The following is a 26,707-nucleotide window of genomic DNA, read 5'->3' as shown; positions in this document are numbered from 1 at the left end:
AGATGTTGGGGAAGGAAAGAATTAAAATGGACTTGGTATCAGAAGTATTTTTTCTTCTGGAAAATGCCAGGCACTACTTGAAATAAATAAAGAAGCCATGAAATGCAAACACTGCTATTCCTATGTCTTTTGAGGAGGTGTATCCTTGTTTTCTTGTGTTTAGGTAAGACAAACTTATCCATAGGAATGTATCTTCAGCATTTACACTGAGATTCCCCTAATGAAGGGTTTTTCCTGCCGCTGCTTTGGTTGTTCCTACATGTTCTACTCTGCCTGAAGGGGAGAAGGGTAGTTAAATAAGTGAGTTGCATTTGAAATATTCTTTCCTAGCAGGTAAATAATAACAATGAAACACTTGTTCTTGCTTAAATTTATCTTCCATAGTCAGGCACCCATAAGTCACATCTTCATATGAGAAACTTGGTTCCTATTTCAAAACCTACAGCCACAGGACACTATAAAACAGGAACCTTCACTAGGGTTTTTGCAGGTATGTTTTTACCTGTTGCATAAACAGCTGCTGAAACTCTTCGTCTACTCTTCAGACCCCAGTGTGAAACTGTATTCAGCTGATATTATACGGTCTGTTAAAAAAAATTTCTCTCTTTACACAAAATGTCCCACTGAGCAATTGCATAAAACAAAATAATGTTTGATCTAGTAGACAATAGTCTCATCTACATGCAAGTAACACAAGATGAAAAGCAGCAAGTTTTTCCTAATATTAAGAATTATCATCAACTTCATCAGCCCTCACACATTCCTCTTAAGGGGAACTGCCAAACCCAAGCCGCAGTACCTGCAGAGGTCTGAAGAAGTCTGGGCATTTGAATGGAAATCACTTGCCTTTACTGTCCCGATTGGTTCATAATACATCCTGATTTTACAAGAAAACAATTCTCCAACCATTTCTTCACCTCTGTGGAAGAAACCAGTTTTTCTGAATGGCAAGACCTCTGCTGATGTGGTGACCAAGCTCTCCTCCTTGCCCGTTCCCCACTGCATTTAATGTGTTGCTGCCATTCCAGTCATCCTGCCCTGTTTTGGTGGGTGCTGCACTGCCTCCTGGCAGCACTGCTGGTTCAGTCCAGATCCCTCCAGCTGTATCTCCACAGCAATGACGCAATAGGAAGTCATGTTAAGAAGAGATATCTTAATAAAGGTAAATTAAACAGAACCTTAGTGTCTTTCACAAGGGCAGAGCATGTTGAATTTTTATGCCTAGAGACCTGCTCTCCAGCTCTCTTGCAAGGGCTGTTTCTTAAGAAGTTGACATTGTGCAGCATGCGCTTTTCTCAGCCCTTCACCTTTCAACCTGGATGAACTATGGAGAGAGACTGGAGCCTCACTGCATCTATCCTTTGCAACACCTAACCTAACAGGGGCCTGCTTCATCTCTTCAGGAGGGGGATCCCAGATCAGAAATATAAGAAATGCAATAAATAAATAAGATGCTCACCCAGTTCAGCAAAATTTCCTGTCACTTCCTATGAGCCAGAAAGAGAAAAAAAGCACCACTTCTGCCACTAAGTAAAATCCACGTAGCTTTAACAGGTAAACTGAACTGGTATACTCTTGACCATTTTCAAATGAGTTTTGCTTCCTCCATTACATTTTGTGTTCTGCTGCAAACCACCACAAACTCAGGCAAATGCATCTGGAGGGACTGAGAAGAGGACAAATAGGTTATCAAAGGGTGAAAGTGTGAGGGTGACTCTTGCACCCACACCTGCTCCACACGCAGCCCTTCACTGCACCATGACTTCATGGAGAGGCAGCATACCAGGCTCTTGGGGCTCAGTGTTTAAAGAGCTAAAATATAATAATTTGAAAAGGTATCTTCTAAGCATCTTGAAGGTATCTTGTCCTACAGTTGTCAGAGCAGGTACATAGCCTATTTCACCATCAGCTGCTGAATGACAGCAGAGGGGTTGGCATATTTTCTAGCTAACGTGACAACACAATTATTTCTAGTGCAGTGAATACTTGCAAAGCCACATGTGACATTTTCAGTGGAAAGCACAGGCTATGGGAAGAGTGGGAATAATGGAACAAGCTGCAGGGGTGTCTGTAGGCAGCAGGACAGCTTCTCCTGCTCTCTCTGCCCTGTGTCTGTCCTCAAGTCAATATTCAGGGCCCCTAAGAATGCGTAATTTAAGTTGCTTGCACCCTTGGGTCTGTAAAAAAATCAGCTATGAGTTTTACTAACTTGCAAGGCAAGTTCACAGCATTGACTGTTATTAACTGACAGCACATTAAGCATGAGACAGAGCAGCAAGGGCAGATCAGCAAGGGCTGACTTGTCAGTTCAAAAATTATGGTCAGGACATTATTTTTATCATAGGGCAGTGATGCTTCTTTTGCTTATAAGCGTCTATCACCCCTTTGCAGACAGGGTTTAGTAAAATGCTGCTTCTGATCCTGCCGGAGGATATACTCTTTGAGGAGTGGTAGGTGACAGGAATGCACATGGGGAGGTCCAAAAAAAATTAGCCATGTGAAATGCTCAGCCCTGATGAGGACCATGCACCCCATCTTGCATAACATGTTGAGGTGCTTTGCACAGCTTGGTACCATCAGTAAAGCAGAACAAAATATCCCTCTGTAAGTGACATGAAAAGAGAGAGCAAATTTCAGTAAGAGGCACAGATTCACCAAGAAGTCATGGATCACCACATCCACCTAAATAGAACTGTTTTAATCAGGGGGAAATGATGAAACTGCAGCTGAGATGACATGAAGCTTTTTAACCCACCACAGCTTACCAGCAATCTGCTCTCCACTTCTGACAGAAAAGACTTTCAGCATCTTTTGGATAAGTGTCTTCAGGGAGGCATGGTGTCAGTACTAATAATAAAATGATAGAGATATTTTCTTGCAGAGTTGCTAGTGCAGATTTTTGTCTTAACCTCCTTAGTTGTAACGAAAGAAATGTCCTGAAGTCTACACAAGGCACATCCCTTTGGCAATGCCATCAAGTCAATGAATTTCTATGAACATATTAACTGAGACAGTTTCAACCTGTCTGTATTCCCACACCAGATTGCTAATTACCTCCATTTGCCTTCTATAATGGACTTCTATCTCTGTGGAGGGATTTTTGACATAAAAATTTGTTTCGCTCTTATCAACACCAAGCCTGCTTTCAGATTTGTCCCTGCAAGGGCACTGCTTTCTTTTTTACACTTTTGAGCTCCTTGGTCCTGTGAGGCAGCACCCACCACCCGAGCTACTGCAATCACCTGCTGAGCCACTCAGTTCCTGGGCTCATATACATAGAGGCAATGCCTGCACTCAGTCATGTCCATAAAAAACACAAAGGGATTTTGTTGAGCACGATGGAAACTTGGGTTATGTTGTCTTTAGAGCTAAGGATTTTCACAGGTTGTTTCAGTACCTGACATATTTCCCAACAATAGCTTTGTGTTTCACTCTCCTCTGAACAACAGGGTGCTTCTCCTTCTCAGACATTTTCTTGGCCATTATGATAAATGCTGTTTAAAAATGTTGCATTTTGAAATGCTGATACATTTGTAAAGGCAGAAAAGTTCTGCGTTTGAGGACTGGCTATGGCCATGGTGGTGGCAGAGAGGAGGAAGATGAAGGGTTGCAGACTTGCCCAGTTGTGCAAACCCCAAGAGGCTGTTTGTCAACAAAGAATCATTTCATCTGTATCATTCTATGAATATACATTTGGCTTAAAAGTCACAAATTAGCTCTTGCTGTTATCTTTATTTTGTATCAAAAGAGAATGCATTTCATTAATTGATTTTCTACCAATTTTTCTGAGTAAATAAATGAGCCTATAAACACACTGTTGCCTAGCAATGATTACACAGAACCACGCCACACACACCACTTCTTAGTAAAAAAACCCAGAAGAGTATTAGGAAGCAGTCACAGTGACAAGCTTGCACACAGTTATGAGTGAAGGTTGATTAGCACAGTTTTCAGAAATGATCTTGGTGTCATTTGGCCCAAGTTTATCAGTGAAAGAATACAAGTATCTAATATGCAAGCCACCAGCTTAGTAAGGAGTGGTGAGGATACCTAGAGTAATGAGGACATCAAGATTTAGAGCAATGTACCAGCTCTCAGTTTTCTGTACCTGACATTCACCATTCAGGATGTCAGTGATGTCATCCAGTCACACGAATCGAGGTGTAACCTTGCTGAAAGCAGCTAAGGAATGTGTGATCTGCTGAGATCTCATTGCTGAAACCAGATGACTTACACACACTAACCTTTATTACAGCAATTCAAATTACACATAATGTTTCCTGTATGCTATCTGATCACCTGCACAAGGCACATTTTTTACTTGGTGGCTCTGTATAAAGTAACGTGTCTGCAGGACAAATCCTCTAAAGGTGTGTGGTTGTGTCATAGTGAGAGAGTCTGGTGCTTTGGCTTTGCAGAGATGGGATAAGAAACACCCTCTGGAGGAGGCAGCAGAAGGCTGGAGAAGTGAGAAAAGTTGGTCTGGTACTTTTAGGATCAGAAAGACAAGAGGCACTTCTAGAACACGAGAAGGCATGAGAATGTTGCATGGAAGAACGTGTCGCTAATTAAAGAGCATTGAGAAATCTGGCTAAACTTGGCATGTGCTTGCTGTTGTCTGCTTTGGCTTTGGCACGCACGTGTGTTTTGTGCTCAGGGCACATGCTCAGAGGAGCATGCTGAGCCCTTCACAGCGATTCTGAAACTCGGCACAAAGAACTCCTAAAATGTACTGCTGGGGGAGAGGAGCTGCAGCTGACAGCTCAAAGAAGCTGTGAAGTTTAAATCTGGTTTAAAAGCCTCTGCAGTCACCTGAAAAACCTCACTCAATGGCTCTCAAGGGAAAGACAATTTAGAGTTGTCTTTAAAGCTTCTGAAGTACTTAAGGCTAGAGATATATTTGTAGGTAATGCTGTGCAGCAGGAAGAGACCTGTAGCATGAAAAAGAGGGAGTTGATATTCACTCTGTGCATGTGTGGAGAGGGGTCTGCTTCAGCTGAGCAACCACCTCCACGGTCCCTCAGCCTGAGCACTGGCTAGCAGGTACATGGTGTGGGATTCACCCTGGAGAATACTTTTGGGTTGAGCAAGAGCTGAAGCGGAGGCTTCCTGTGGATCTCCATCATATAAGCCAATGAAGGGCGGGCCACCCACAGGTTAAAAACGACACTACTGACGCCAGCTAAAAAGCTGATGTGGGCATAAGCGTCTGGAACTGCCCAAATTGCTTACATGAAGGAAAGCACCTGGACACTATCCCGTCTCCCACCACAGCTACCTCCAAAGCACTATCCTGATGCGTTGGCAAGGTATAAGAAAATGGTGATGACAGAGGGAAATGAGCAGATAGCTGAGGTGCTGTCCCTTCTCCCTTGTTTTCCTCTGGAGAGCTCTTAGGCTGGTATGAGGGAGGGCAGTCCTCGCACCCTCCCCCTCCAGAGGAAAGCTGAGCCCCCATTTAGCACTTGCTTGGCAGATGCTCACACCATCAAAAGCCGGAGGATACCCTGAGGTGAAGATCTATTGATGTGTATTGCTTTGAACCAATGAATATTTAACTATTGGAGAGAGAGAGAATATGAATCAATAATTCAGGAGTAAGGAAAGTGGAAGGGATGGGTTGGAACCATTGCTGGAGGATGTTTCACTTTTTGAAAAACTTACACACTGTGGTGTTTTTTTTTTTCAAAGACCACCTTAATAACCTACAGTCGTTTCGGTAAAGCCTCAAAGCCACTCATCAGAGGAACAACCATTCCTAGTCCCATCACTCTAATCAATGAGCAACATTTAAGATAAGGTTTCAAACCACAAACTTCCTTCTGGAGGTCATCTCTGATCCAGCCTCTCTATGGACGCAGGTGAAGAGAGAAGAGAGAGAAGACAGGGTTGGGAAACTGTGAGAATAAAGAGCAAAGTGCTATTAATTGAACAATAAAGTCATAAGGAGGGAGGCAATATAGTTACACTAATTTAATTTTGAACTGAGCTTTGAAGAAAAAGAGAAGATAAATGAAAGAAGAAAATGAGATAAAGAATTACTGATACAGAAAAAATTATCCTGGTTTTCCAGTGAAGCAAAACAGGTTGCTTTTTCTGAAGCATTAAGCTGAGATCTCAGTTTCCAACTAGAAGTATCTGGAATTTCTGGAATTTCAAAGGGCTAGAAAAAAAAAAAAAAAAAAGGTTTTGAAAAATCCATGCCTGTTTGCTTGGAAATACTGGCTCAAACTGATTACTTCTCAAAAAATTTTTTACATTTTTGAGATATCTTTTTTTCCAAAGGCATAAATTTAAAATCAAAATCTTCTGACTTGGGGGTTAGAATACCTTCACACTAAACTTCAGAGATGGTTTTCAAATGTGTGAAATGGTGATATCAAAATGAAACACTTTACCTCACTGCCCTAAATTTTTTGAAGTACAGATTGAAGCTATTTCTTCATATTACTTGGTTTTGTCATGATAAATTGCACAAAATGTTTTCCTAACCTGCTCTCTCCCTTTATGGTAATCTGTGCAAGAAGAGCAATATGTTATGTTACTTGAAGTGGCAGGACACTGGATTGATGCACATTTTCTTCCGTGGACTGCACTTAAAACATTTGTTCTGCCCTACAGAGAGAACTTGGTTTTAAAAGCAAAACTTAATATAGCCCATATGTACAACAGGAGTTCCAGTTCTTGCAATTTGTTTATAAAACCTGCACTGTGAGCACTCATTTGTTCACTAAGCAGAATAAAGGCTGGAATATCTCCTTAGATTTTCTCACCCAAAAAAAAAAAAAAAAAAAAAAAAAAAAAAAAAAAAAAAAAAAAAAAAAAAAAAAAAAAAAAAAAAAAAAAAAAAAAAAAAAAAAAAAAAAAAAAAGGTGTATTTTATTTGGTGAAAGTAAAAGTATAGGTGTAAGTAGGTTAATTTTAAGCAGACAAGACAGAGTTGGTCATTAATTAATTAAGTTTGCAAATTAAATCCTGACAAAATTTCCTCTGACTTCAGCAGCATTTGGTTATCACTCCAGGTACTTTTGCAGGAGACACTTTTTTTATTGAAATAACAGAAAAAGAAAAAAGTTTAATATTAGTCACAGTTGGGATCAAGCTGACACACTCAGACACTAACCTACAGCTTCTCTTGTGCTATATTACCCACACCTCATGGAAAACCTGGTGACCCTTTGTAGATGGCAGTGAACCCGGCATATGCAGAATCAGGCCCATCAGGCTGTCCCTTCCATTTCTCTCACAGATAAACCTAAAATGTTTAGGTGTATGTGAGATTAACACCCATAGGGAAATTTTTATGCACCTCTACTCACAAAAAAAAGGCAACTTGTTATTTGAGGAGGAATGGATCTTAGTTAATTTCAGTCATTTTTGGTATAGGTGAAGGTATAGGTTAGGACCTGCATCCAGCCTAGGGCTGTCGTGTCCATCTCAGCTGGTCACCTCACATCCCTTTGTAAGCAACGGAGAGGAAAAGGGACTTTAAGGTCTCATGTCCTCTGACCTGTTTGCAGTGCCAGCCAGACTGAACTGCAACCCAGAGGGCAGAGGAAAGCTGTGCTCATGAGAAGTCAGCTGAGGGCTCCCATGCTTAGATGAATCTTGCTGTCTGCCTGAATGGATTGGTGGTCAATTAAGAAAGCAAAAAAAAATAAATACACAAACCTTTGGAAGCTTTCCCACCTTCTCTAGCATTCTCAGCTGACTAGTTGTGGCTTGGTTGCCCTCAGGAGTTGGTACATCCCGAGGGTCATACCTGCCTCTGTGGCTCACCTGAGGTTGTTATTTGTTTCTTCGAATGCTTCTTCAGCTAATTTTCTTTGCAGATTCATTCACGGGACTCATAAACATAATGACTGACATAATTTGGCGCTACACTGGAGATTTTATGGCTCCTGATATCGTTTGCAGAGTCGTTCGCTACTTCCAGGTACAGAAACCTCGTTCTCCCCTGTATACCTAAGCTGCAGTGCTTGTGTCCCCACAGCAGGAAACCTCAATAGAAATGCTATCTAGAATTGTTAAAAAATGCTGAATGCTGAAAACTTTTATTTAAAGCTGAAACACTTTAATTAAAGCATATAGAACCCTTTTAATTTTGTGGACAAATTAAAGGAAAAATATCTGGGTGAATACAAAAGGTGGGGTTTTTTTTGCTTTTTCTCCTTTTTTTTTTTTTCTCTGAAAGTTTTCAAATATTCCTAGTTCAGAGTTCTTGCTGGCATCATATTCTGCAACTAATTTCTCTCAACTGCTGTCTTGTTACACCTTCTGTCCCAGGTGGTCCTTCTCTATGCCTCGACTTATGTCCTCGTGTCACTAAGCATAGACCGGTATCATGCCATAGTTTACCCAATGAAGTTCTTGCAAGGAGGTAGGAGAATTTCTCTGCCTTATTATTGCTATGGATATTACTGGATAGTTTTTTAGTTTTCAAAGTTCTTAATCTCGTTGCCATGAATTATTTATTCCTGCTGTAGCTACATTTGAACTCCATTACAGTTTCCCAAATGACAAAGGAACTCTGATTTCAAGATCTATTAAACTCCACTTAGCCCTCAGCAGTTTTCAGAAGTATTGTGTTAGCAAAGAATGAAATCACATTTTTAAAAGTATAGTGGTTTTCATTATCTTTCAGCATTTTTAGGAGGTAATTATAGCAAAAGTTATCTCTTTTACAACTATACTGACTATAGGAGTTGCAACACCTATATTTTCTGTAACTTGGATGGAGAGGATGGTACTGAGAATTCACATAACAGTTTATTAAGAACTTCAAAAGATAGAGTATATAATTTTGGATATCTACTGTTTCTTATAATTTCTTCTATTTGCTTTGGTTTGCTTTTTGGTTTTTTTTTTTTTTCTTTACAGCACTCAAATATCTCCTGTCCTCTTAGAAGTACAGTTTAAAGAAAACTATTTCTTTCCCACAGAGCCAAAGTGGGGCATTAAGAATGTTGCACTGAGTGAATGAACAAAATTAGCAGATGGGGAGGGCGAAGAACAGTTACAAGAACCATGAGGTCTGGAAAATGTGCTTTAATCAAATGCAAATATCATTCTTGTTTTGGAGTCATGATGGCTTTTGCCAGACGGTTCTATTCAGGGGATCAGATTAATGGTCCTTTCTGGTCTTAAAAACCTATGAATCAATCACAGCCAAGGCAGTGGTGCAGCTCTGGCAGATGTTAAGATCTGAAAACTTGAAATACCTGTCTGAAATTTAGCTTCATATTCCCCAGCGTGCAGATGAACTTTTTCAGATCGAGGAGACTGATATCAAGGTTTTCTCAGCAGGCTTTGGGAAGTGGGGTTCTCTACAGCTCCTGCTGATCTTGCACCAGGCAGGGCAGGTGCTTATAAACCCATCAGCTGAGTGGGGCAAGATAAGACAAACCTGCTGGTGTTTCTTCTTCATGGTATAGGAAAAGTAGCACTTCTTAAATTGCTGCCTGGGCATGGTAAAGAATTTGATGGTTAATCTTTGAAAAATGCCTTGAAGTTGGAAAAGAACTACCAAATAAATCATCTTAAAATCTCACCTCAAATTTTCATAAAAGTCACATTTGCTATACCTATACCGTTAAGTTTTTTCTTTTATTTTTAAGACTGGAGAAGAGCAGACATTGTCCTCAGTCAAGGGTACCAGAGCCATCAGCTGAGTGCAGCTCTGGGCAGAGGAAAAAGGACTGACAAAACTCACCTGCCTCTGTCAAGGGCTGGCTACTCACTGATGGATGAGCAAAGACTATACTCAAAGGGAAAAAGAAGGAATCTGTAAATCCAGAAGAAGAATATAGAGAGATATATTTATGAGAGCAACTTTTTGGACTATACATAAAATAATCACCTTTTGCAACCCAGCTAACTGCTGGCAGAGGTGCCATGTGGGAGGCTTTTGAAATGCCCTCTTAGCTATTCTGCAGATAGAGAACAAAGAGATTTACAAAACTTTGTCATTGGTGATGACACAGAGAAACTTCATGAACAGTTCTGAGTCAACCTGTGTCAAATTTCTTTCCAAAATGAAACACTCATCCCTTCAAAACCCTTCAATCAAGAAACAAAGGAGTTGTTTCTCCTTACTGATTTTTAAAATTATGTTTCCATGTGGCCTTGGAGTGTAATTTTAGAAAAAAAAGTCAAATATTTAGCTTTGAGAATGTCAACCAATTTATTTTGGTTTTAATTGTGGTTTAGTTACTAGCCTCAAGTCCTTTTAAAAAGCATTTGCAATGACTTGTACTTTGCATGATTTTTGAGGAGACAAACTTTGACAGCTGAATATTTTATAATTTGCAAATACATAAATAACCACAGAAAGTGAAGGATGTGAAATAGGTATGCCTTCTACTGCTAACACTTTTACTGTGAGGCACCTAATTCTATAAGCAAAAGGAGCACTAATAAAAAATTGTAAAATAAAGGTTGAAAGGAAAATAAACTGAGAAGTTATAGAAGACATTTCATGACTATTTAGTCATGTTGAAAGGGTATACGCAAACAGCATTACAAACTAAACAAGAGTTGGCAGAAGAATTGCTTAATTAAAAGAAACCCAAATAGGTGTAAACTGTCCCTGGCATGGCTTTGGACTGAAAACAATGCTGAAGTCCGTCAGATCAATGAAATTCTGGAACAGCCCACTGTCTCTGGATTTGAAACCTAATTTTAAAGTGGCACTCACTTTATCAAAGGATTGCATAGCACTGACGTTCTTGGTGGCAGGAAGCAAACTTCCTTCCAAGAAGTGCCTCCCTGCCACACGTTGCTGGGAGCAGAGAGATATGCACAAAGCCACTGTCACAGCACATGGATGGTGGGAGCAGAGAAAAGGGGACAGTCACACAAAAACATCCTTTACGTGAGTCAGTGCTCAAAACTGAAGTTCCCACCCCAACTGTCGGACTTAGACTTGACCATTCCAGTATGAAAAACTCTCCAATTAAACAGCAATGGTGTTTTTTAAAGGAAAATACTGAGGCTGGCTGAATAGAATATTGTATTTCAAAAGCTGTTATTTTTTTTTTATTCCACCTATAACTGGCATAGTTCTAGTTATGTGATTTGCTGGCACTTAGAGCATACTAGAGCAACTACTAAAAAAACCTCCAACATTAAAAAAAAAAAAAAGTACACCAAAAAAACTCAACCAAAAAAAAAACCTCCCAAAAAACCCCCCAAAACCTGCTTGTGAGGCAGCAAATCAACATTAGCCTGATAAAACCAAAATCTACTTCCCTGAATGCTATCAGTGCCCTGTAAAGCCCTTCAGATTAGCAAGGCCATATTTTACCAAACACAAGAGACATTTCAAAACAAGAATAAATGAACGTTGCAGGTAATGTTTTATAAAACACAAAGATATAATACCGCTCTTGTCCAACCCAAATTGCCCACTTCAGTCCAAGTTACAGTCATTGTTTCACAGTGCAAAAAAAAAAGAAGGTGTATTATCCAGGGATGACCTTTTTCCCTTAGAAATACACAGGTGGCCCCCACTGAGGCTTGTATGAATGTAGTTTAAGTAGTTAGCTTACAACTGAAGTATCCCTTCTGTCAGGAAATATTTTGCAAAATTTATTCTTAATATTCCTTTTGCTAAGTTTATTCTGTTACGCTTTGGGAAACTTTACGGTTCTCCTTTTCCTGTGCAATATTTATAGACTTAATCTAACCCTCTCACTTAGGCAGATGTCATCAGAGTTCCCTTAAGCCCTAGATTAGCAAGACTGTATTTTGCTGAACGTGGGTAGCATTTAAAAATGAGCAGGATAACTGAGTATTTGCAACTGATGTTTTATAAAGCATAAAATTACTTTTTGAATGTTTCGCCCACATGCTTTTGTATTGCTCTTTGAGCTTCAAGGAGGAAAGACATTCTTCTTGATATGCATAATTTAAAGTGATTTTCTGTTTCACACACAACCTCAAGTATTTTTTAGGACAATAAAGTATTTGAACACTAAAGCTTCCCAGAACAAAAAAGCTGTCCCCATCTGTTCCTCTCGCAATCTGACTGAGGAGGACTAACTGTCACTGAGAATCACTGCTACTCCACAGATCAGCCCTTCTTCCCCACACTTTTTGGCTAGAGCTGTCTGGATTTTAGCCAGAAGATGCAGATTTGTGAAAATGAAAGCCTTGGGACTTTTTGCTCCAACACATTGATATTTACAAAATCCCATGGGTGCCACCAGGCAGCATTTGTTTGCCCACTTGTTTTCCCCACTTGACAGTGGAGGAGGCCAGAAGTCAAGAAGAAGAAGTAATCCAAATCTGTTGGGTGTTCTGACTCCTGTTCTTCACCATGAGGTCCAGGATACCCTTGTCAATGTCTCTTGTAGCTGATAAAACAGGGCTGAACACTTGAGCACTGTCATCTGCTGTGTCTCATGGTTAGCAGTCCCCTCTTGTCATGGCTTGGGCATATACTCTTCAACAGGAGCTGGGTTTGGCCCCCACTACAATACAGAGAAGTGTTCCACAGGACTGCATTTCTGTGGGACAATAATGTTGCAGCTGGAGTTAAAGGCGGCTGGTTGTACAGTCCTCTTCTGATCCTGAACTGAGGCATTTCATTTTTCCTGTTAGGATAAATTTTCCAGTCTTTTTGACTTCAAGGTGCATCAATAGGCACGTAGTAGGGCAGGCCTGCAGTCCTTTACTTCTATTCACCAGGTTCTCTTGGTGGCATAGAGGAACCATTTACATTTCATATTTCTGACTTGCTGACCCTGATCAGTGCCTTTCTCATAGTGTTTCAGATTCAATAGACCCTAAGGATCCTTAAATAAAACTTGTAAAATACAAGCCCATAATGACATGATTATTTATCATGAGAAAGAGATGAAATCCCTTTTTTTCCTTAACAGTCTTTTTAGCATCAGCCAGCTGAAGCCTAAAATTCTCTTTCTTCACATGATTTCCTCCTCCTCCCTGCCTCTCTGTCAGTACTGCTGCAAGGGTTCACTCTCACCAACAACCCCATTAACACTGTCTGTTTGACTCTGTTGCACAGAAAGACAGGCGAAAGTGCTTATTGGAGTGGCCTGGAGCCTCTCTTTCCTGTTTTCCATACCAACTCTGATTATTTTTGGGAAACGGCAGCTCTCCAACGGAGAAGTGCAGTGCTGGGCTCTCTGGCCTGATGACTCCTACTGGATACCCTACATGACGGTGGTGGCTTTCCTGGTGTATTTCATTCCTCTGATCATTATCAGGTAAGCGTGAACCACAATCAGCAAGCATGTGGTGAAAGCTGTCAAGTGTGCAATCAGCATAATGCCTTAATTTCTGCTCATTCATTACAATTTCATTTCCGTACCTGCTGTATAGCTGCTTCGGTTTTTATCACATAATACACGGGTCACTGTACTTGCCCTGGGTGCTCTCCATGTGGTATTAACAGCAGAAACATTTTCTCTGAAAAAAGGAATGAATCTCTAAGTGTGTCCACTTATCTCCACAGCTTCAGGTTTGAAAGATATCTTCACAAATCCAGTATGAATACCTCTCTCTTATTACAAAAGATAACTTTAATAAAAGAACAGGAAACTACACTTAACACTAATTAAAGTAAAATGAAATTGAAGTGCTCTCAAGCTTCACAGTTTTAGACAAGTATTCCTTCACCAGGATTGGAAAGAAATCTCCAAGCATTTGAAGTTGCCAACCACTTTTAAAATAGGAACAAATACAATTCTTCCTGTTTTGTTATAGGAAACCAAAGCTGCAAATATTTGAGACTGATTTGTCCCAAATCACAAAGGCAATCTGCAGCAGAATCTATTTTAAACTGAGGTCAACCAATAACCCAGACTGTGCTCAGTGATCAGTGAAGTTTATTGCCTCCCTCTAGGGCACTGCCATTAGTTGCCGTTAAACAAAAATTATCTAGCCATGAGGAACTACCAACGCAAAGGAGCAGCCAAAATCTGATGTGGAAGGGGACTGAGGTTTCTTAACTGCCTCAAAAGGCAGTAACTTGCTCTCTGTGCTCTTATCTTTCTTTCTATTTTTTTTTTTCCCTCTTTCAAAGTTTTTCTCTTGCAAGGTTACAATAGGATTTCTTGGTGTCCATCGCTTCTTGTCAGCAGCAAAGAAGACTTGCTGGGACTCCTTTTTCCCCACATAATTTGACGACAGGCTGTTTGGACTCTAAGAGAGGAATTATATTTGCATGTCCCTTGAATATATCTTTGGTCCATCTGCTTTTCCAATAAGTGATGAGCCATGAGTCTCTGTTAGCTTCCTGCACATTAGCACCCTGGGTTAGAGCAGGGTGGGGAGTGGAAGGAGGTGCTGACCTTTTCCAGGAGATGACAAGACGTGCTACAAAAGCTAAATGCCAAGAAGTTAAATCCTGTTTTATCATGGGCATTAAGTTCTGCACCTTTTAATAGAAACAGGTTTATCTTTGATAGAATCAAAACCATGCGGTGCTTGAAGTCAGCTGACATTTTGATATGGATTCAATGTGGACCAGTATCGCTCCCTAGAGAGAAGGGATGGTTATTACACTTTGCTCTTAACATGTCAGTTTGCCAAACCTTCCATTTTTGTGCCAGATTGCACAGATAAAATCCACAAAATCATGAAAATTCTCCCTAAAGAAAGGACGTGATAGCAATAGAGAAAAACTACTCCCAAGTTGTCCAATAGCTCTTCCTTCCATCATTTCTCTATATATTGTCCCATCTCTTAAAGCAGCCTAGTTTTAAAAACAGCCAAAAAAATATTCTTGGGAATATATAAATAAAAATATGGGTAGATCTGAAGCCCAGCACTAGCAGCATACACGGAACAGACAAAAAGCAATATAAGAGTTGAAAGAAATGGCACTAGAAAACTTTGAGGCTCGCTGTTAGTATTAGAGGGATTCATTTGTGAACTTTCTCCAGCAACTAGCAATAAGGAAATTCTAGCCAGCATCTTAAGTGTTTTAGGAAAAAGACTTACAGCCTGTCCAATCATTCCATAGGTGTGTGAAACATCTCTTTCCCACTCAAACATACAGATTTGCATGCTTTCTATTACAGACCAGCTACTCCTTTTTACATGCCATGTGTACTTGTTTGGCAAGAAAAGACAAGCTACAGAGCAAGGAATATTTCAGAGCTGTTGACATTATGCTCCCCTCCTCCCTGCCAAAGAAAGATATTCAAACCAGATCAGCCCTATGACTTGCTTTACAGTAAATCCCCAGAAGCAAGAAGGTGATGAAGACATGAGGGGAAAGGGAAAGGCAGTGAAACTGGCATTTCATGAGATTGCCCTGACAGCTGAGACATGAATAAAACATCCTAAAATTTTTGTGCCTTTAACCTTCAGCAACTTTCACACAAGATGTTTATGGCAGCTCAGAAACTTAAAACACTGGCCTTGGAGGCAGTGGGCAGCGCAGTGCCCCTTGCTGTTGAGACACATTCCTGGTTTCAGTGTATATTAATACAAATGCTCCTGTGTTCTTGCCAGCAGAACTCAGACTTTTGACGGGTCCTAAGTGGTATCTGGCACTGGGAGGAAGGAAGGGGAGTGGTACAGGGAAAGATTTTTTTTTTTTTGTGCCTTTTTATTTCTAGTTGTCAGTGACACCATTTTCTTCAGAACCTAGAGGATTTTGTAGAACTACAGAAAAAGAGGATTATCATCAGGGCAAGGTCAGCTGAGACATTATGAAAAAATGCTATGCAATTTGGAAGGAAATTACTATTTTTTAGAACATTTTTTCAAGCTTCAAGTGTACAAGTGAAGGTTGCAACTTCCCAGCTGATGTATCTGTAAAACATCTGTCAACGCAGCCTGAAGGTGTGACATCTATTTTGTCAAAAATTATTGGCAGTCCAGGAGGTTAAAGCTAATCCATCTGATGTGGCTGCAGCATATAAATACTCTGATAAGCAGTTTGGGGCTCAAGAACAACAGGAATGGAAGTCAATATCTGCAGGGACTCACTTTCTCTGCAAATGTTTTGTTCCACCTAATACTTTCAGATGCACAATAGGTTTGATGATGAGACACTATTTCATAAGGGTGAGAGAGATCACGTGCATCCTAGTGGTGTGTTACTCGGTCAAGAGATTAATTATAAAAATTAAAGGCTTTATTTAGTAAGTGAAGGAAGGCATTTTGTGATTTTTTTTTTTAATGGCCTTTAGCCGAAGATGTTACCTAAAAAAGGCCACAACATAACAGTGGAGAGAAGATCCATAAATGTGCAACTGAAAAGTCAAAGATCAGTATCTAAGAAGACGTGACTACATATGAATCAGAAGCCAAGGCAGACGACACACTTACTGAGGCAGCAAGGCAGGGTGCACATAGGGAAAAAAAAAAAAATCTTTTCTGCAAAAATTCATATTGTTTGCACAGCTACTTTATTTTCTCTGCTAAAGCACTCTGATTTAGCTGCATGGCAGGTGCCTGATGCAATGTGGGACACTCGCTGGCAGAGTTAATTCTTAATTAGTTCTGCTGCCTGAATTTGCTGAAAACCTAACCTCTAGAGCAAAGCAGTTCACTGATGACAGCACTTTTTTTCTGGTGCTGTTCATCTGAAGTGCATACAAAGGATAAAATCTTACTTTTCAGGTGCAGGACTTAATTCCACACTAGATACACTGCTTTGGCTGAGCTGTTTTCACTTGTTACAGTCCAGACACCATCATCTTTTAGGATTCTCTCATCCATCCCTCAGCTCTCTCACTAGAGCTGATTTTACATGTTCCTGACAGCCTTCAACTAACTCACAGGAGTTGTGCTATTCATAACACTGCAGCCCCTGGAATGAATTATTTAGCTGATAACCTTATGCTTAGTCTGGAAAATCCTTCCACTGACAAGCTAAACCCCCAGATGTGGTGTGAGCACACAGATTCCAAGCCAAAGCATGAACCAGAAGAAAACATTCTGTCCCCCTGTTTTGTTTTTTTTAAACATATATTTGAAAAGGTAATTTATGAAGAAAACTGCAACAGCCTGAAAGATTTAAATACTTGTGAGGTCTATTCCTACCACTTCTTCACAACTGGGAAATCAGCAATCAGTTATCAAACAGCTTGTGGGTTTTTGGCAATTTTTTTCGTCTGATTATAATACAAATGAACAAGACCTGAATAATGAAAAGAGAATGAAAAGCAAGATTAGTATTTTTAACCCAAGTGTGTGGTCATCTTTGAGAGCTGGAAAAAAAGGAGAGAATATTTGTCCTTTTAATGTAAAATCTTTCCATGTCCCCACCATCTTGGCGTCATACAGGGAGAGACACAGATCCCATATCAGGTATTTCTATACAGTGCTTAAAAATTTGGCCTGTTCCCTCTTATTTACACTGTTCTACCACTTCTGCAATTGATACTGTCAACCTAACAAACGTCAGAATATTCAGAAAAAAGTAATTAGGGAAAATGCAGTAATTAGTTCTCTCCTATTCAAGGACAAGTGTCAGCAGCTATAACCAAACCCTTTCCTCCTATGCTGAAATACACCGAGGAAAGCTCAAATAGTATCTGTGTTAGTTGAAAAACCTCTGGGGCATTGCTGAGCAGAGGTTAGATATGGGTCAGGTCTGCTCTCCTGCAAATAGTTGCATCTGGGCTCCTCAGATTCTGTGATGGGGAAACAGGAGAGCTATTGGGTTTCTATTCTGTATCACTACTCTGTCAAAACATAATTATATTCTAGCACTTGAGTAACCAGAAATTCAGAGGGTTTTTAGCTGTTATTCATGATTGCTAAATATATTTTTATATTTTTATATTATAAATGTAATACATAGGCATTTATCTAATATAATTGCAAATTCATGTTTAAAAAAAATTGCTAAATCTCCTCTTGAAGCATCGAGGAAAAAAATATCCATCTGCTCTTTAAAATCTAAACTCCAAAGAGAACATTTGCTTTGGAGTAGCTGAAAAATAATTAGAAGAGAAAAACCAGAATTGGCTAAAAGGAAATATACAGAATTAAACCCAAGGCATTGCAATGAAATAAAAAATTGATTAAATAAAAGGTATTTCTCTGAGTTAAATTAAATAAAGGGACTAGAAATACCATTAATAATAATACTAAAGGTCATTTTTTGAGCTTGATTCAGTGAGCACATTCATTTTTGCCTGCAATTTCCATTTCTAAATAAAAAAGCCTAGATCCTGCACATATGTTCTAATATCTGCCCATCTCTTTATTTACCCATTACATATACCTGCAATGGTTTGTTCAAATGAGATTACATATGCCTTTTTTTCTTTAGATAAAATAGCACTGTAAATTAGCTATCATAAAACAATGCAGCCACATTGCTTCACACAAATAAAGTATAAGGAACAACAGGCAATGCTGGATGATGAATAGAAACATTTAGCAGGGAGTTTAAGTGCACTTTTGCTGTGGTAAAGGCTCATTTTACTAGAAAATACTGAGGCTGGATGGGATGTTGTCATAATGCAATTATTTACTTAATCTGTTTAAAGAGCAGGCAGACCAATAACTCTTATGATTGATAATACCGATACATAACTTTACCAGAAGACATTTCATTTTCAAAAAAAAAAAAAAGGAATCCATGAATTAAAAGTAAAGATAGGGTGGGACTATTCAAGGTAGCATTTGTATAACTAACCATAAGATATGTATTTATGTGGATAAAGAATTCTGTAATTACCAATGAGGATTATTAAACAACATCATTAACTAATAACATGCAATGATGAAACTGGATCTTAGTCTTTCCAAATTTGGATCAAGTTAAGTTTTTTTTTGGAGATGCAAAGAATTTCCTTTTCTCAGATATCTCCATAACGTGAACCATATTCTTGTATTTTCCTACCACCCTCTTGAGATATGCGTTTTATCACTAGAAAAATTGTCACATTTTCAGATCAACAGCATTTCTTTTCTATCCTGTGGTCTTCAAAGCCTGAGCAGCTCCTTTTCAAAATGTCTTGGATGAATTTTGCATTCATGTTTGACTAATAGTACTCTTTCATTAGACTTTCACCTAAAAATAATGGGCCACAACAACTCATATAATATTTTCATATCATGATGTGCATTAAAATGACTACAGCACGTTTCTCTAGCCCCTGAGAAACCTCAGTGAGGGTTGAAGACCAGTGCACTCTCTGCTTACAGACACAAAGAAACGTGAAAACATCTGGACCTAAAGAACTATATATCACATCTCCCAGTGCCTTCAGTGGAGTTAGGAGCAAGCAGCATGCAGACAAGTTACATGAGTTGAAAAATGGGTTTGTGGCAATGTGCATCATGTGCTTTCACACTTGATAGTGAAGGCTGAGCAGCTTGACACGCAGAGGAAGGGAACAGAGATTACAATATGGTCAGAGTGGTGTAGACCATTGCCAAACACCCTTCTGAATACCAGTTGTCATCTGTTCCCTGTTACTCTTTGCTCATCTGCCACTTCATTTTCCATCAAGTGGGAATTTCTTCCCACCCTTTGAGATTTGACCAAGTTCCACATCCTCCTTCAGCTGCCTTTTACAGAAAGAAAGAAGCTACAAATGAATTCTGGAAAAAGATGTTTTTCTATTGTAAGAAAAACACAGCTTCTGTTCCCTAAGTGCTCACATTTTACTCTTGTGGTTTTGAAACACACATGCAATAGCCTTTTATGATCTTAAGGTTTAGGTGATACATTTCTAGAAACTCCAGTTTCTTAGCTCCACATCAACACTTCTGTGGGAGAAAAAAAAAAATGAGTAGGCACTAGTACGAGTTCAGCACTCTTTGGAGTGCCAGAGAGATCAAATCAGAAAGGCATGATTGTGGCTGGCAAAACCATCACTCAGAAGAATACCTAGCATAACAAGCAACTTGGCTTTCCTGACACCCACTCTGAGCATCCTTACACCACCTCTGGTCCACTCCTGATAAGGAAGGCTCCAGTGGCTTCAGCTACAGAGAAATGAAAGATGAACAGATGCAAAAACACCAGTACAAACCCACAATGTTGGCAGCACTTTATCAACCTCTGGATTAAAACAGGAATTCAACTTTCCTCTGGAGTCACAAAAATTAAGGATACAAATGAATCACATGTAATCTCATATGTGAAGTGCCAGTGAAGAAGACAAATGTTATAACTGTATCTGGTGAAAGGCATGTTCCTACCAGACTCTGCAGCCAAGAGGGCACTTGGTTGGAAGTAGGAAGCCTGACTATTTTGACTACAGAATTAGACCCCTTTGTCCTGATGCTTAAGCAGCTTTGAATATGTCCTGCTGGACACAGGCAAGTCTGCATCAGAGGGGACATTGCTTCAACTACAAATATAAAGGTCGCTAGAGATACCAGGCTAGGAGAGAAATATGAACGGGACTTCTAAGAGTTGCCCAAAATTTTTTTGAGATTACAACAATTATCATTATAATACATTCTTATTCATTGGGAAAATCAAAGGAGAAAAAATATGTGAATTTTCCACCATTGTCAGTACAAAGTACAAAGAAACTCTCAACTGTGTGAGCTGTTAAATAAACAGCCTCTTGAAAAGCCAGAAGATCAAAGGAAAATGTTCAAGTTAGCTGGGAGCCAAGCGGGACCTTTGAGGGGGTTAAGGAGAGCAAGTTGCAGTCCACAGCAACTGCATGCAAAGCCCTCACTGTGCAAAGACGCTACTGCTCTACTGCACAGCCCAGACAGCACGATGAATTTACAGCTCTCACCTACTAAGTCTGGGAACCAGATGGATCAAACTTCCATAAAAAGGAAACCTCCAAACCTCCAATAGCTCTTTGAGCACAAATATCACCTCTGCAAGCATGTCTAGCAATTGATGGTGCTGTAGGGAAGGCTCATATATCAGTCTGAAAGGTCTAATAAGAGTAATGCCTCTTCTGAAAATGAAAATAACCCACATAACAGCAAAACACAGTTTTGCTCTATAAAACACCCTGAAATAACATCCTTAGTTGCACCTTTTTTTACAGAGGGATCACTAAGGTTTATGGCAATTAATGCTCAGGTTGCCTCAGATTCTCCAGAGCACTGTGTTATATTGCAATGGTACAGGATGATTTCTGTTATGATGCTTGGTTTTTCACATCAGGAAAACATGGCAACTTGAGTGCATTAGCTGAAATATTCTAAAGTCATTTTTTTGTCTTCCTTAGCAAACTAAGAAGGAAAACAGCAGTCAAAGGTATGCTGTTGCTTAGTGATTTTAGCTGCATGTTATGCATACTTGCAGGAGAAAAGGCAGTCAGAGCAAGGCCTTTTATCTTTTGTATATAAACTGCTGAAAAGGTAACATCCTCAAGGAGGATGTGGGTTCAAACAGATCTTCAGCTTGAAGAAATCATTTTTACCTATTCTGTACTAAACCAGTGGAAGTCCAGATTGGTTATTGCCTAGGGAAAGATCATAATTATCCAAGGTCATTGTGCACTAGGGCACTTTTCACCTATTCCCATGGAAAGTATATATTCCCCTCTAAATACGCAAATTGTAGTAGCTCTGGTTTTGAATCATCTATCTGATACTTCTCTCCCCCTTGATTTCCACCACAGGACCTTGAGATCCAAAACTGAGCACTGTATTTAACCGCATTTCTTGTGGATCTTGCCCTTATCAAATTCCCCAGGGTACCATTTTATTCATTAGCTTCAGACTCACAAAGTAACACCAGAACAGAAGAGTACATACAGCAGTACCAGATCCCTCCCCTTGCTTCCCTCATTTCAGAGCTAATGTCCTGGGGCTGGCACCCAAGTGGATTTGGCTTTGGCTAGACCAAAATCCCCACTGAGCTCTTGTCTGTGAGATTTTGGCCAAATCACTGCCATCCTCTGAGCCTCAGATTTGACATCTACAAAGCCAGGACAACCATAAGGACTTCCATGGCAAAAACTCTTCAGATCTGCTTCTGAAAAATACTATGTGAGAGTCATGTCTTATTTACTATTGCTGTTGCCATTTATTATTATTATTACTACGCAGCCCCATCATCTCAATATGCTCCTTACACATAGATAACTGTATTCATAAAGCACAAATGACCTGGGATGCCTGCTAAATTTACTGTGCCTAATAATACCAATGACTTTCCCTTCTATAGCGTCATCTATTCAATCGTGATTCGAACCATCTGGATGAAAAGCAAAGCTCAGGCTGTCATCCTATCCAGCTGTCCTGGTGAGTCTCAGCATGCACGTAACTCCAGCCGGAGTTCTCACAAATCTAGGAATGCCTGGATGTGCGGTGTTGCGTTGGGCCCCCATCACAGCGGTGGAAATGAGGTTTCTGTCAATGTTCATTCATAACTCTTCTCTACATTATTTACTTTCTTTCCTTTGACACTAAATCCTCTTTAGAGAAACAATAGGAAAAACCTGTGAGAAAATTATTAAAAAGTGAAAACTACTTATTCTAGAACTTAGAATTCCCATTCCTAGAACTTTGTCCATTTCCAGAATAATTTTTTTCTAACATACACCTAGGTAACACTTTTGCTGTGTTTTTACATGTTCTTAGCAAGTCTGGATTTTGCTCTAGATCAGAAATTCTTGGCCACAGAAAGCTATAAAATGAGCTGAGTATTCAATCCCAAGACTATAAATGCCAAAATAGTTCAGAAAGATCCACTCTGCTTACGTTTACCCCTTTGATTTTGGGTGGCTCAGGTTTTAAGGGTTCAACTTGAGCAGACTTGAAAGTGTCCAAATTTCAGGAACTACTGAGCTCCTGACTGACACCAGGGAAGGAGGGGGCTATGTATTCCTGTTCTGCCTGCCAAGGTACACACTGTCACATTCACACATCAGCCCTATTCTCTTACTAGCTGAACTGTTCTTTTCCCAGGTGGCACAACCTCTGCTGGCTACACCAGTCGTGGGTTCATATCAAGGGCAAAAGTGAAAGCGATCAAGTACAGCATTGTAATTATCCTTGGTAAGTGAAAAGCCCCTCAGCTGATAGCTAGGGAGGATGCTGACACGAGTAAGCTGCTTCTCCCTAGCAACCTCCAGCATCAGCAGACAAAGTGCAGTGGGTGGCTCAGAGAAGGAGCATATTAGATCCCTGACTTGCCTTCTGACCCTGTCCTTGCTCTCTCCTCTGGCTGATACACTCCTATTTTAGGCATCTGACATAAGCCTCAAATGAAATGATATGCACAGCCCCTCATGCGCACTGAGAAAGTAAAAAAGAGACAATGCCTAAAAGGAACAAAGGAAGGGTTATCTCCTTCCAGCCTGCTGAAAGGCTTGGCAACCAAATTGTCTTTTAGGCTTACAAACTATGTACAGCATGTGAGCTGCTGGGCTGGTGCAAAGGAGAGGAAGGAGAGGCAAAGTGTTGGGCAATTGCATTTGATGTTACAGGTGTGTTGCCTGCTGAGATGGAAAGAATGAACTCTCCTTTCCTGACTAAGCAACAGATGACTCAGTGCAGGTGTTCTCTGTCTCCCAGGGAAATGACATTATTCTGATGCAATTAGGAGGCTGATATTCTACCTCAGTAAATAAAAGCAGAGTCACACAGGGCTTATGATTAACTGCCAGATAAATGCAGGAAAACGACCAAAGCTGTTTACTGCCAAGGGCTGACAATCATCCCCTGACACTGAAAAAGAAATTGCTTCTTTTTCCAATACTATGCAAAATTCAGATTGGAGGATATTGTGATAATAGGCACCACTGAGGTGCTTAGCTCACCGTGTAGATGTAGTGTCTGCAGATGTGAGAGAGGCTGGTGTGATTCATACTTTTCATAAGCCCAAGAACAGCTTCTCTGTGTCTGAACTTTTCTGTGTGGCAGAAAAATTTTGTCAGATGCAACTACTGTTGCAAGGCTGTCAGATGTTAAGAGCTCACATGGATGCTCAGTATTTTAGTGAACCTTGGTAATATTAGGCACCCAGCCTCTCTTGATGTGCAAATAGGTTCTGCACACTCAGTGCTATGACCCACATGCTGACACTGTGTACTGCTATTTTGCGGATATCTGAGCATAGACACCTCCTGGTTGGTTATTCTTGAAAACAGGAGGGAAGTTTACCTCTTCCTGACACTTTCAAGGAGTACTCAGCTAAGTGCCAGTGAAGAAATAGCGATTAATGTGACAAGAAACAGGCGTGAGATCACTTTTCTGTCTCATCTGGGTCAGGAAGAGATCATGTGTCTAACTTCACAGATACCTGTACGTTTGCAACCCAGGTACTTATAGCCTTGTTGAGTGAGCTGCCTGTCGCATCATTTCTTTGTAAATCCTGAATCATAAGCCTCTGTGAGAAGAGATGACATAAAAATTTGTGAAGGACAGATTCATTCCCTACGCTTGCAAATAAAGGTAGATCTGTGACCTTTTTTCCCCCTACCACCTCTGATAAACAGAGGCTATGAGCAATGCAGTCTTCTCTTCCCTTCCTCACATTCATCTCTCAAATGGCTAAACAGGAAATTAGAGAATCTTCCTGCACACTCCACGTACACAGCACCTCCAACCAGCATGCCAAATGACATGTTGGTTTGCTATAATATGGTGTGCAAGAGTGTCATTTCTTGCTTCTGGGTGTCTGAGAGCCTTCTTTTAATAGGTGGCTGTGACAGGCAGTGCTGTCATGGAGCAGTGCTTCAGTGGTGTGTACATTTAGATTGGCTGCTCACTCAGGGGACCATTAAAAGAGCACTTCACTATAACTGATGATGCTTTAACTGGCTACCTATTTACCCTTTATGTGTTGTGTAGTGTTCTGAAGTGTCTAAATATGTCTAAAGGGAGCATTCTAAACACTTAGAGGAGCACACGTAATATATTTTATAGGCATTAAAATAAAAATAAAGACAAATAAAAGTACACTCTAATAACTATTCTCTTAAATAAGACCCTGAATAAGGAGAGGGTTTTTTGCATAAACAAATATTTATGTGTTATGACAGTCTCTCCATGAGCGTGTAATTGCCTCCCTAAATTGCTAAACTATCCAATGTCAAGCTCTTCCTCTCTCTCTCTTCTGCAGCATTTGTTCTCTGTTGGAGCCCTTACTTTCTTTTTGATATCCTGGACAACTTCAACATCCTCCCTGAGACTAAAGAGCGCTTCTACGCATCCGTGATCATTCAGAACCTGCCAGCCTTGAACAGTGCCATCAACCCCCTCATCTACTGCTTCTTCAGCAACCGCCTCTGCCCCCCTTTCGAGTATTGCTCCTTTACTGTCACTCTGATTACCCCCTAAGAAAGGAGGGAACACAAACACAGTCCATAAACTGACTGGCTATTTTCGTCTGTTTTAATTCTGACCATTCCTTATTTTTTACAGGGAAAGAAGAACTCAAAGGCTGGGAGGGACCTTCCGGGAAAGGAGTGATGGAGGGCAGGAGCTACAGGTCCTGTCCTAAACTGGAACACATCTAGCACAGACGATGCTTTGCAAAGCCACGCTGGGACCTGTACTGAAGAAAACAGAGGTCCCCCACAAGCCCTGTGCATCGTGAAGCAGATGGACACTGACTGGCAAGAGCCTGCAACTTGCTGCTCTTGCGCACCTTACAGCACATATTTCAGAGCGGCACTGCAGCTTCAGCAATCACACACTGCCACTGCCAAACTCAGTACAAGGGTTTTGTATGCCTCCGTTTTGAGGCTTCATCCTGGCACTCTGTTTAAAGCAAGCTGTAATCTGTACGTGCTCCAAACAGTAAAAAAAAAGAAAAAAAAAAAAAAAGAAAGTAAAAGGTGTCTAGTCAGAGTCTTCTCTATTTTCCAGGAGTAGCTAAAAGCCATCTACTGTACCATCTGGCTCATATAACTGATAGAGTGTTTACAAGTAATCACCGAGCAAGGACCCCAGTTAAAATGAAAACACAGGCACTTTTCCAATGAGAATACAGCCCTGTCACTCAATATAATTATATCTGGTTTCATACAGAACCACTTACAAAGTCATATCCAGAAAGGAGGGGAATGAAGGGCTGGGTCACTGCCTGTCCCATCTCCTGGCCAAGCTTCTCAGCTCATGCCAGCCACACCATCCCTGTAGCTCTACCTGCCCATCCAGTGTGATATTTCCCTGCTACGCTACCTTGGCACACCAATGGCACCCCAGGATCCGAGAAGGGCTCCACATGACACATCCAGATAATCATTTATTTCTGGGCTACTAACAAAGTGTTTGCCAGCCTCCCCCAGACCCCATGGATAGACCCTTATGTGCGTCTGTGACAAAGGTCCTGAACAGTGTTTTCAGGACCCCATGGGGAGCAGCCATACAGGGCACTTTGTCACTGCAGATTTATCTCGCCGCTGACACGGCAGCATTTCCCTATCCCCTGCCCTATGTAAATCATCCCTGCCACTTAAATCGTGCAAGGAACCATACACATCTTTGCACAAACTCAGAGCTGGAAAAAGACCCAAGTGAAACCATAAAACTCATATTAGATTTAGACAAAATTATCTGTTGATAGTCCAGTCTTGTAAACTCATTGTAAGGCTCAGAGAACACCATCCATCAGGCAAAGCTTTGCTGCACAGCACCCAAGAAGTTGGGCATCCCCTTCCCCCAGCCCTCAGGGCATCCTCCCACCACACTGTTCTCAAGTTTAAGGAGAAATTTCTCATGCAGGTTAAGTGGGTGGGGGAATGATATTAACTCCAATGCTCATTTTACCACAAGGCAGCTTGAAGTGTTTGTGTGATAATACACTGTCATATACCCTAATCAGCTGTATGGC

General features: G+C 40.4%; 1 protein-coding gene across 2 annotated transcripts in view; it reads left to right on the top strand.

Annotated features, from left to right (window-relative positions):
• NPSR1 (neuropeptide S receptor 1) overlaps window positions 1-26,165 on the top strand; it is a 59,177-nt gene extending 33,012 nt beyond the window's left edge. Inside the window, exons 3-9 of one of the 2 annotated variants that reach the window (XM_027892491.1) lie at window positions 7,833-7,936; window positions 8,287-8,380; window positions 13,031-13,232; window positions 22,091-22,167; window positions 22,834-22,923; window positions 24,992-25,172; window positions 25,294-26,165. In XM_027892491.1, coding sequence (XP_027748292.1) covers window positions 7,833-7,936; window positions 8,287-8,380; window positions 13,031-13,232; window positions 22,091-22,167; window positions 22,834-22,923; window positions 24,992-25,172; window positions 25,294-25,372 — 827 coding nt within the window. In that variant the 3' untranslated portion in view covers window positions 25,373-26,165. The remainder of the gene's footprint in view (window positions 1-7,832; window positions 7,937-8,286; window positions 8,381-13,030; window positions 13,233-22,090; window positions 22,168-22,833; window positions 22,924-24,991; window positions 25,173-25,293) is intronic. The other variant, XM_027892499.1, reaches the window with a different exon arrangement.
• The last annotated feature ends 542 nt before the right edge of the window (window positions 26,166-26,707 follow it).

Source organism: Empidonax traillii, unplaced genomic scaffold (assembly GCF_003031625.1).
Source record: "Empidonax traillii isolate 1590-97213 ecotype Southwest subspecies unplaced genomic scaffold, ASM303162v1 scaffold14:size4059594, whole genome shotgun sequence".
In the NCBI taxonomy this organism is placed as follows: domain Eukaryota; kingdom Metazoa; phylum Chordata; class Aves; order Passeriformes; family Tyrannidae; genus Empidonax; species Empidonax traillii.
This window is presented reverse-complemented; position numbering and strand designations above follow the sequence as displayed.